A 12350-nucleotide genomic window follows, 5' to 3' on the forward strand; every position below is an offset into this window, starting at 1 on the left:
ACATAAGCAAAGGAAAAGGTTCTGCCGGGAGGAAGGGCATGGCTGGGAAAATACATCATGTTCTGCTGAGGGTTGCATGGGTATCGAGGCAGAGCATCCCCACAAAGCTGAACAAGCTCTAGGTTTACATGTGATTTTGTGCTGTGGCCAGGGAAAGCGTGGTGTCTTGGTGTAAACCCAGGATAACACCACCAGAGATGGGGAAAAACACGCCAATCAATGGAGGGTGAGTGAACTAGGTGCCCAGAAAGTCGGTAAGTAGAAAGATAATTGATTACCTGGTTCTGAAGAGTCCTTGAGCCTCTAAGTGACATCAGCAATCCCCAGGAGCCCTACTTTTCCAGGCAGGCTCTCCGTACAGCAAAACAAGCACTGCCTGCACTGAGTGTGCAGAAGGTTTGAGCTCTTTGCAAAAGTTAAGCGCGAAGGCCTGCTTATGGTTTGTGATTTTTTTTTTTTTTCTTGGTAAAGACAATTTCACAAATCAGATGGGCACTGACAGGGAAACTGTGATAGCTTAAGCCTGAAAACTTCATGGGGTTTTGCTAATACAGGGGAGAGTGTTGGTGCTTGTATATGGATATACCGTAATTCTGCTCATAATGGTAATCAAAGTGGGCTGAGCTAGGGTAAGTCAGCAAAACTGCTGAGTGGAATAGCCAGGTGCCTGAGCTGCAAGAAGGGAGGAGGTCCATGCTTTTACAGGTGTGCCTGACTCTGAGCTGGCAACTTTTGAGGTGCAAGACAATCCAGAGCCCACAGGGCACATGGCTGGGTCCACGTGTGCTGACTCTCTTACCCGCTGCAGCTCTTGCTGCTAGAAAGCACATGTGGATGGCTGTCGTCAGAGTTGTACCAAAGGAAAGCTCAAAGGGACGACTCCAGCTTGATATTTTTTTTTTCTTTTTTTTTTTTTTTTTTTATCACTCAGCTGCACTGAAGCCCGACGCCTCTGGTAGCCAGTGGTGGAGCAGTGAGGAGCTGGTTTTGTTGCTGCGTTTTTACCGGAGAAGCCTGGCTGCGTTAACTCTCGCAAAAACAAGCCCTTAGACAACTCAGAACAAAATCCAGAGATGGAGGTGGGCTCCACAGAAGCCAGCAGCAGCTCCCAGGGAGGCACCGGCTGGCTGGACCTTACCCTCGTCACCTGCACCGAAACGGTGACTTTCACTGAGGTGGTGACAGAAGAGGAGTGGGGATCCTTTTACTACTCTTTTAAGGTATTCCTTTAAGGCATACGTTACTTTTCCCAAGTGCTTGCAGCTTTGGTGCATTTTCAGCACCTCTGCGGGGTGGGGGGTGGGCAACTGGGATTGTTGAACTTTTTTGCCCGGATATTTGTGGGTTTTTCCCCTGTAAAGGCAGCAGACAGCATGAGCGAGGCATTTACTGAAAAACAAAATAGTTGTAGGAATTGGAGTTCAGACTTTCAGGTCTTGGCCAATTGTGTCCCCTTCCCAGAGGGGACAGTACCATTTTTCTATAGAGGTATTGTAATTACGAAAGCGTCTTTAATCAAAAGCTTGTATTAGTTTAACATGTCTTTTATTTAATTTCTTATAGGCATCATTTTGACATAAGGGATTTCTTTTTGATTTCCCAGCTGCAACAAACATTGTACAGAAGTGAGAGTGTTTTTTGAAGGGTGTTTTTGTTGTGGTTGTGTTCTGTGGTGGTTTTTTTTTTTTTTTTAATCACGGGGGCAGGTTCTAATTAGTTGGTTTGTTTGTTTGCTTTTAACTTGAGTGGGGGGTGCAGTGTCTCTTGGAGGCTGCTGTTCTGAATGCACCGGATGAATCACTCGGTAGTGAATGCTGCTGAATGACAGGGGAAGCGTATTCATTCATCTCCCCAAACAAACATCACCCTCGCAACATGTGAATGTAAGAAAAACATGAAAGTGCTAGTGAGATTCATCTTTCCTTCAGATTTCCGTGCCTGATGTCATTGCCTAATTGCGTGCTGCCTGTGTGTCACTTCACTCTTGGGACACGTTGTACAGGTTAAGTTTCAAGTTATTAAAAGTCTGACGAGGGGTACCCTGTCATTCCTTCCGCAGCCCAAGGACCAGAGACCTCACTTTCAGTTGGAAAGATATAGACACTTAGAACATCTGACAATATGTTGGGTAAAAGGGGATATGTGCAGAGGCAATTTTGATTTCTGAGGGGTTGCTAGTGCTCTGATACACTGCCTGTGGAATCAGTGGAATTACAACAGGCTTCCCTCTCCGTTAGGGAGAAAGTTCATCTGTAGTTCTGCTATTAATTAATGAGGATCTCTATTAACACGCTGCTGATTCATTTTTTTCTTGAGAAAGAAAAAGACAGTACTTTCTTATCTAGGATTTCAAGGATGTAGATACTTTTTTTTATTATTATTATTTTTTCTCTCCATGTTAGACTCCTAAAATGCTCTTTAAAAAAGCAGAAGTAACAGGCAAAATGTTTTAAACAACTTTATCTCCTCTCTTGTCTCTGCACTTGGGGCTGTGAATCTGAACAATGTCATGGGAGCAGTATTCTATAACTCTAGAAGTGACAATTAATCCCATGATTAGAAAATCCCCAGGCAGGAAACTGTTCCTTAATAGGGAGGCTGAGCAAATGACAATGATTAGGAAACCATGGATAGTCATGCATGCTCGTCCATCGCTGAAGGAAACGTGGTGCTGTCAGCTGAGGGCTTCTCATTAGACTGGCTCTCACAAACTTGGCAAGGTGGGTTCACTGCTTTCGCATCAATTACTGGCTGCCGATACGCACGGAGATGTTTTGACTCCGGAGACAAGTGACAGCTGGTGCTGCTGCAGGAAAGGAGGGATGAAGGCAACCTACCGTGCAGGGAAGGCAGGGCTCCCTGCCAGCAGTTTCAGCTCTCTGGAAAAGCTCAGGTGTGGAAGGTGTTGCTGGTGCCCGCTGACTCGGCTGGCTGTCCTCCACCAGCGCTGCCCACGTCATGGACGTGTCCTTGCCCCTTCCAGCAAGATGAGCATCACCCCCTTCCTCTTCACAAGGCTCTGGTTAACCAGCGAAAGCAATAAAATGTTCAGCTTGGAATAGGCTTGAATGGATTAAAAACCAGAGATCAGTGCTCAAAATGTAGCTACAAATGGGAGTTTGGCCTTTTATTGGGATTTTCAAACACGCTGTAGCCCGTGTAGGCTGATGGTAAAGGCAGGCTGGACGAACAGCCACGCTACAGGTTTTCTCCAGAGCCTCTGTACTGGGATGCAGAGGTCCAAAACAGGGCACAAAAGCTGTTTCTGCTTGGGAAATGCAGGTGTAACCTGTCATATCAAAGTGGTCGTTGGAAAACATCATCTAAGCTGATAAATGGAGCGGACAGGGGAGTGACACTCACTCCGTACCTGGAGCAGTTCCTGTGACAATGAATTTTTAGTGATTTTACCCAATGACAGCTACATAGAATGTTTCACGTGCCACTCGAATGATGGCAGTAAGAACTGGTTTCTTCTTCTCCTCCCATGATTCAAAGGGCAGCCTGTACTGAGGTAGTGCCTGTATTATACTGTGCTGACAATGTGAGAAAAGTAAAATAATGCACCTTAGAGCATGTCAGTGCTAAAAAGTTCTATTATGGGATAAGCTGTGAGTGCTTCCCGGCTCTCCTTTTCAGAAGCATTTGGGCTTCTGTCTATTCCCCTTCAGAGTTTAAGAACTAAATCCTGCACTGCTTCAGACTGCAAAGCGTTTTGCCGGTTCAATTGGATTCCTTCTATTTTATTTTTTTTTATTTTTCAGCTGGGAAATGGAACATTTCATCTAGTTGGAGGAATGCACATTTGCCTTCTGGTAGTCATTATCTTAGCTCCTTGCCCAGCCACTAGCCAGGACTTTGCCCATGAAGTCTGCTCTGGGTGCATGGCCACATGTGCTCTTGGGGCACAGTCACAGCCTTTGGGGCAGGACTGGGTGCACCCCCTCACCACACACCATGAAAGATGAACTGGTGCTTCCCACAGCAGAGGCACTGCCTCATCCCCACCTATGGGCAGGTCTTCCTGCTCTGTTATGGCAAGTGGTCCCCCAAAAACCCAGACTTTCCAGGTGCCTCTACATGAGGCATCCATGTAGCTTACTGGCTTAAACCACAAGCATGAGAAGTCCAGTTGGTTGTGTCAGCACCAAATTCAGAACAGATGTGCAAATTGGTATTAACTACAGCTCCAGCCTCCCAGACCAAAGGAGAGTTCATTGCATCCCTTTGTAATCTCCCTTGTATGCATTGTGGTGTCAGCTGCCCTCTGCCAAATACAGTATTCTGAAGAAGACAGAGATCTTCTGAACACCTGTGGCCTTCCTCCACTTTAGGACCTTCTTAACCCTGTGAACCTCAAAAGAGTGCAAACCAGAAACCTGCCTGGAGAGATGCTGAAATCTCAGAATAGGGTTGCCCTGTTGTCCACAGGGCTGGGAGGCTTTGTCAGGATTGGAGGAAGCCCCTCACCTTGGCAGGCCCCCAGCATCCCCAAAGCTTCCACAGGAACGAGTGGGTGCTCGTCCTCAGAGAGGTGTAGGGCTCGCCTCTTTTGTGAGACATCTACTGAGAAAGAGGGTGCCCTACTTTTATGCAAGAGAGTAAAGGTTGGAGTGCTTGAAAGGAGAAAAGTTCCATCCACTATTCTTTTCTCAGTGGGATTGTGTTCCCACCACCATCTCCTGGCTCCCAGGAGCATTGGCGGACTTCCATGATCTAGTGCATTTTCTTATTTTGTTTTCTGATGTGTAGAGTTGAACCCTCACCCGCGCAGCAGGGCACAAAGGTTTTGTCATTTACACCCAAGTTGTTTGGGAACCTCAGTCTCTCCCGGGACAGGCAAAAACCCCAACCACTGGTCCACATGTTGACGTCCCACTCCTTCTGGCCCCATGAGGCCTGGTCATCATGCCATGCAGCATCACCACAGAGGTGACGCCGAAGTGCTGGAGCTCTCAAGAGAAATGATACACACATCAACTCCACCACAGATGATTTCACATGTGTAATCAAAATTCCCAGTTTATTTCCAGAAGGAACATTTGATTCTCCCCTCACACTGTAGTATTCCCCGTACCTGCATGTAGTTCAGATATTAAACAGGACTGCATAGCCGTGCCAGAGTAAGCACAAAGCTAAGAGTATGTGCAGCTTATCCATGAACCCTAATGCTCTTTACAAAGGTCAAAGCTTACCATGCCCAGCAAAGAGCTGAGGAGGCCAATGCAAGAAGGGAAGGTTTGCATTGACTTGTTTTGTAGCACTGTCGGGTAACAAGGATTTGGCTCCAGGTGTCCTCAGAGCATGTTTAAGTCAGAATCTGTTGTCCCAATTCTTTCATTCAAATGCAGGAGCCTCTTTATTTCCTGGAAAGCATTCACCTATGCTACTGCTCGTTCTGATTTTCAAACACACCTCACAGAGCATCCCATCATTGAATACATAATAGAAAAATAATAATGGGTGCTGTCAAATTTCTGGAGTAATCTCTGCAAATGCAATCATACGTTTTAGAAAAATAGACATATCAAATAATTCATAAGTAACTTTGCAATCTTTCCGGGGGGGGAAAGAGGAGGAGAATTAAGTCCACACAAAAAAAAAGGTGTCAGGAATTCCTGAACACAGCCTCTGCAATATGCCATAATGACTGTTGCTGTTCCTGAGAGGCTGCACTGAGAATGTAATAGCTGATCTCCTTGTGAAACAAATTTTCAGTGCTTTTGGCCAGGCTGGTTCCATCTAATAGCTTAAATGCAATACAGAAGTGATCTGGCTGTGTGACAGCCTGACTGGGGGTGGCTGTGAGCCAAGTGATCCAGGTGGTTTTATACTAACAACCCTCACACTTCTGACTCCGTGGTCCACACGGCCACAGGGTTTGCATCTGTCTGCCTCTTCGATATAAATATGCCTAGAAAGTATTCATTTCTCCAGGCTTTTTTTTTTTTTTTTTTTCAGGTGTTTTAACTGTATGGATTGGGCATACTTAATAATTTTGCCCCTTTTTGTGATTAAGGAAAAACAGCATTTCAGTTTTTAGTACAGCTATAAAAATCATAAAATTATGGCTGGACCATTGAGTGACCTAATGTTATCTCCTCATGTAGAAGATGTTCTAGGAAAAAACAGATAGGCACGCCGTGAAAAACATATATTTCCTGATGACATTAAAATTAGGAATAGCCATTCATCTTCTTCTGTGCAAGTTTCCTAGGGAGCAATGGGTAAAAGAATCCTGCAGTAACAGCGGGACTGTCACCATTTATTATCCAACTTGTACCAAAACACAGCAGAGTGGCAAATGTGACTTACATGCGAGCAAAATCGCATTATTCCCATTTGTTATTGACTGAAAATCTTTCCCTTTATCCCAGTCACACCTATGGAGGATTTTTGGGCAGGCTGGGGGTGTGGTTGTTGTGGTAGTTTTTGCTTGAGCTTGGAAAGATGACAGCAGTTCACACGCATTAAATGTTGTATGCTGACAGGACTCTGCCTCACCAGTGATGGTGAAATCAGTGCTAAGAAACTTTTTTAAAACCTGGAGATTCACAGGAAAAAAGATAGATACGGTTTTGCTAAATTTCAAGAAGAAGTGAAAGTAATCTTAATAACATAATTGACCCTCTCAATAAGAAAATGTCCTTATTTAGTCAATAGGCTTCCTCAGCTCGTTTGTTTTCCTAAGTCTAAAAGGGACAAAGTATTATTGATTTGGCCTCAAGTTGCACCAGGGAGGTTCAGATTGGAGATTAGGAAAAATTTTTGCACTGAAAGGGTTCTTAAGCCTTGGCCTGGGCTGCCCAGGGCAGTGGTTGAGGCCCCATCCCTGGAGGGATTGAAAAGCCGGGTTGACCTAGTGCTTAGAGACATGGTTTGGTGATGGTTTTGATCAGAGTGAGGCTGATGGTTGGACAGGATGATCTGAAAGGTCCCTTCCAACCTGGACCATTCTACGATTCTATAATACATTAAAATTCACAGACTATAAGTGCAATATCATATAGATATAGGCTTAGGCAAAACTGCTTCTAAAGTCTGGCAGAATAGAAAACATCAGCTTGGGTCCCTTCCAGCAGTGCCCATCTTCTAACCATAAGGACCTGCACAGAAGTGGCTGTTGCCAGCACCTCTGGCGTGTTGTGAAGGTCTCACGTGGCAACACATCCTAGGATTGCCAGAATGACCTGTAGCCATGTGCCAGGAGGAATTACACAGCCAGCATGTGAGAAATCATCTCAGTAAAGTAGCCTCTGTGCAGAAGATATAAAAATTATCAGGCATGACCATTGCCATTGAAATGGAAAAGCAGCAGTCCCAGAAGTGAAACTGGGGCTGAACGAGCATTTACACAGTTTGAATCAGGCTCCATTCCAGGCAATGTTACCAAAAACCACCCCAAATCAGCCCCTCGAGGGCTTGCTGCCTGCCCAAATGCGTTTGTCTCAAACTCAGTCATAGTGCAAGCACTCGCAAGGACAAAAAATAAAACTTTGGTTTTAACTTTCTCTTCTCTCAGTCTTTCTTAACTTCACATGAGTTTTTCCAGACCTTTCCAGTGTCAATCAAATTGCTTTCCCAAAATTTTCAGGAACATCTTGTGTGAGCGCTGTATAGAAACATCTTCTCAGTTTTGCCTTGCTAGATGGAGAATGTTTTTTCAAAATGCACTTGCAATACAGGAATGATCAGTACAATTTCTGCTGCTTGGGACAGCTAGGGCATAAAATTTCGGTGATCTTCCCAGTTCTTAGTGTGTTTCTTTCTCACTGAGACAAGGTCTACCTGCAAATGAATCCAGAGTGATCCAGCCATTTTAATATTTTCCCTAAGTCTTCCTTCCTTTTGTTTTTTTTCAAGATTTCTTGAGCATTTCTTGAGCATTTCTTGGGCAGTTTGAATTAATCATCCCAACTTTCACATTCAGGTGTCTCACTTTTGCTGTGTGAAGGTTACTCCTTGCCTAAGTATTCCCACCACTCTCCCACTTCTGGTAAAATATTTAGTGTCCCCTTACTTTGTTCCTTCTCGACAGTCAGAACTCATAGCTACAACTAAAGTATGTGTAACACTGCTACAGCATGCACCTACACACCAAAAAAGGTTCCTGGTGTTTTTTTTCACAACCCAACTTGTACTGAAAGTTTCAGCACAAGAAGTTTGAATGCTTCTGATCGGCACTTTAACAAAGTTTGTTCTTTCTCGTGTATTTAAGACCCTTTATTTTGTAGCTGATAAAACCAACAATAGCCATGATCCCTCCAGCGGCATCATACTTGACTTCTGACAGCTCATTGTTTAAACTCATCACACTCTGGTAGAAATTCTTCATCTCAGGCTTCTGTGGAAGCATAAGACAAGTGCCACCTTATGTTTTTTGAGTGTTTTTTCCTGATATTATTATATTTGTGCTATTCCCATGCCAGTCACCTTCTGGAGGTCACCTGCACCAACCACTCGAAAGCAAATTCAAACTATGCCAGATTGCTCATGGCAGTGTCCACTCAATTTTTTAATATCTTCAGGGATGGAGATCCCACAGCCTCTCCGGACTCCCATACCAGTGTTTGACCACCCTCACAATGAACATTTTTTTTCCTGATATCTAATCAAAATTTCATGTCTTACAACTCTTAGTTGTGGCCTCTTATGCTTTCATTGTACACCTCTTAAAAGAAACTAGTTCCACCTTCTCTGCACCTTCCTATTAGATAATTGAGGACAGGAGTTAGACGCCTCAAGGCTCCTTTAGGGTATCTGCTGTGGAGAAACCTGACAGTACGAGACAAACAGGGTTTTATTTATTTTTGTTTTGTTTATTTATTTAAAAAAAAAGTAATGAATCATGTCAGAGGTTGTGCCAGTACCTTTAAGACTCCTTAATTAAATTTTGCTGATGAGTGTCTTTCTTTGATTCTTTTTAGTGTTGCAGTCCAAAGTGCAATTTGCCTTAGAGGTAAACTGACTATAAATCCCTGACTGGAATCAGTCACGCTGCATGGCACCTGTCTGCCTCGAGAAAACTAATCTTCCTGCTTTGTTGTTTTTTTCAGGGTGTTTTTTTCATTTTTTTTGTTCTATCCTAAAAAGGGGCTGTTAAATAGCAAATTTGTCCCGAACATTTTCAGTATTGAAAGTTCAAGGCTCCAGAACTTCTACAACAGGGTCAAAATAATGCAAAATCTAGAACCGTACATTTTCTTGTGGTGGGCCACGAAGGTGATCAGAGGGCTGGACCACCTCTGCTGTGAGGACAGGCTGAGAGAGCTGGGGTTGTTCAGCCTGGAGAAGAGAAGGCTTCAGGGAGACCTTATATTGGCCTTCCAGTACCTGAAGGGGCTACAGGAGAGATGGGGAGGGACTCTTGGTCAGGCAGTGGAGTGACAGGACAAGGGCTAATGGTTTTAAACTGAAAGAGGGTAGGTTTACATGAGATATTAGTAAGAAATTCCAGTGAGACACTGGAACAGGTTGCTCAGAGAAGTTGTGGATGCCCCATCCCTGGAGGGGTTCAAGGCCAGGCTGGATGGGGCTTGGAGCAACCTGGTCTGGTGGGAGGTGTCCCTGCCCAGGGCAGGGGGGTTGGAACTGGATGAGCTTTAAGGTCCCTTCCAGCCCATTCTATTATTCTTGTATGGCCTTCGATTAAAGTGATTATTTCAGAGGGTGACAGAAGATTTTTCTCTTTTTTTCCTTCTTTAAGAAAGTTCACCACTACTCATGGCAAACCTGACCATGAGCATGACAGTTCCCCAGTTTAGCAAGGAGATTTATGTGTTCTTCTTATGTGCTAAGAAAAACATCCTTACAAAATAGTTTGGCTTGCTCCATGATTGCCTCTCTTACAATCTCAATTGCTGCAATTGGTCACACTAGGAAAATAGTTTTTTAAAATATACCAAAGCTAAGCAGTCAGACTGCTTGCACATTCCCAGAATTTAATCAACCAGCAAGAAGCAGCTGTTCAGAGACTTAAGCCACTACCAACCTGTGACGTGAGAGATGAGTGCCTCTTCTTCACCCAGGTGACCACGGACATGGAGCAGGAAGGCACCAGGTCAGTAAGAACGTGAATTCACTATAGGCCTCCTCTCCTCACATTAGAGAAGAGTGTCTGCTCCCTCTCTTTTTCTGTTTATTTGCTCATTTCTTACCTGGCAGCCCAATTTTTCCAGGCTGTATCCCAACCAGCCTCAGCAGCTAGAACAAAGCTGTTTCAACATTGGGTTACTGTTTGAGTACAAACGTGCTTTGTCCATTGGTAGTTGAACGTCTCCTATTAAGCAACTGCTGTGATATCAGGCAAAGGCTTCTGCACCTCAAGATGTGAGCAACAGCACCTACATTGGGATGGCCTATTGGGTATATCCCTATTTCACAGCCATGACTGGTGCCCCCCAACACAAGGGATATAAATCCTGAGAAATGAGTGAGCAAGAAAGTTGGTGGGGAGAACTGGAAGGAAGGATGGCATCATGGCACCAAAATGTGGCTCTGAAAGGATTTAACTATAGTCTTGGTTAAAGCTGCTCACAGGGATGATCTTTGTCTCAAATATGAAGCAGAATAACCTCATGCTAGACTTATCATAGCCTATGAATTCAGAAATTTTTGCCCGAGAGACAAAATAACAAGCCTTTTCTACAACCAAAGAAAAACACACACAATCTTCAGACAGGTTTTCTGACTTATATTTCACCCATGAAGATGCTTGCTTCATTGATTAAAGCTGGTTTTAATCTTAAAGCGAATTAGCCAAACATCAATATGTGCTCCAGATGTCAAGTGCTTCCATGCTCCAGACACAGCAGTCTTGTGGAATAGCAGTGCATGCACTGGTTGTAGTCAGGCCAAGGAAATCCTCTTGGCTTTGATTTACTCTGTGACCTTAATTAAGTCGCCAGCATCTTTTATGTTTTCTAATCTAAAAGAACTGGTGTATGTAACTGGTCTCTCTTGCAGCGTTCTCATGTAACAGAGCTAGCAATGCCCATTGCAAAACCAGCCCTTGTCAAAGAAAAGCTTCTGCACACGGGTTTGGGAAATATTATTATCTGTCTTTTTATCCTGAAGGCTGCTGATTTCTGTGCAACGTGTTATTAAATGATGGTTTTTTTGTAAATCACCTTGCTGAAGGTTGTCGCAAAAAGGCGGTTTCTGCTTGCTGAACAAACAAGACATGAAATGAAACTTCTCTATGTCTAAGCAACTTTAAGGTGACCAATTAACCAGAATTATAGAAAAATGCAGCTGGAGTGAAGTTCAGGGATCAATCAGCTGTCACTCCAATCTAATAGCTATTTTAAGACCTTCATAGGTAGGGGCTTCACTGACTCAAATAATCTATATATATAGTGTATTTTAAAGTCAATTTTTTAATATGATCAATCTGAATTCTGTGCTGTAGTTTTAATTCACTGATTTTTGGCCAATCTGCAGTAGATCTGAAGAAGAGATTACGCCTTTCCTTTTTTACATCGGTCTTTTTGTGTCTTCAAGGCTCTGTTCGTATTTCCCTGCAGCCTGCTTTTTGCTAGATTAAGCAACTTAATTCATTCAGCTTTTTTTTTTTTTTTTTTTTTTTGCTTGGCTACGTCCTCTAAACCACCACCAATTCATTGCTCAGTGTCTCTCTGGAAGCAATGGCACCCAGCAGTGGGGATAGCACAGCAGCTGAGTACAGTGGAAGATTTAGAGCAGAGGCGCGCAAGACTAGTGTCAATTCCATGGTGGTGGTTGTCTTTCTCTTGGCAGGGTGACATTATTAAATTGTGTTCCAGTTGTGGGGCACTTCTTCACCTGCTGCGTGGGGGGGGGAGATGTTTTGAAGACTTGCCCAACCCGATGTGATTACCCCCACTGCACTGCACTGTCCTGCCCTTCTCCTTTGTTGAACAGCATCTTGGGGTTTTTCCCAGTGCATGTTTGCCATGCATCCAGATCACACTGAATTCTAATCCTAGCCTCCACGAAGGCCTTTATCACGGTGGGCATCCCGTTAATAACCACAGAAGTTTCCATTCTGCAAGCTAATACAAGCAAAGAGAGGCTGCAGTGATTTAAGTTGCCTATTGTTATAGCTCCTTAATCCCCAAGAATGGGATCCGCTTCTCTTCTCTCTGGATGCCAGCTACCACAAATAGATTAATAGAAACTTTGGCTTTATTCCTTTGTCTATGTCCTTTCAAACTTACTTCTCCTTTATTCAGCTTTTGTACCTTTTAGGTTATCTTTGTAGTCTGGTTTAATTGTATATTTCCGTAGAGCCTTAGCCTGCAATTGCTAAAGTGCTAAGCGCTGCTTTTTAACTTGGCAGGAGGGGATTTAAACTGACCGTAAGTGCTGCG

The 12350-nt window shown here is 43.9% G+C and overlaps 1 protein-coding gene across 1 annotated transcript in view; it reads left to right on the plus strand.

The window, feature by feature from the left end:
- Positions 1-224: 224 nt before the first annotated feature.
- Positions 225-12350, plus strand: part of NPSR1 (neuropeptide S receptor 1) — a 67231-nt gene continuing 55105 nt past the window's right edge. The window contains exons 1-2 of the mRNA XM_014949438.1: positions 225-254; positions 932-1220. Of these exons, the coding sequence (XP_014804924.1) occupies positions 1074-1220 (147 nt within the window). The 5' untranslated portion in view covers positions 225-254; positions 932-1073. The remainder of the gene's footprint in view (positions 255-931; positions 1221-12350) is intronic.

The sequence above is a fragment of the Calidris pugnax genome, unplaced genomic scaffold (genome assembly GCF_001431845.1).
Source record: "Calidris pugnax isolate Ruff unplaced genomic scaffold, ASM143184v1 scaffold124, whole genome shotgun sequence".
Lineage (NCBI taxonomy): Eukaryota > Metazoa > Chordata > Aves > Charadriiformes > Scolopacidae > Calidris > Calidris pugnax.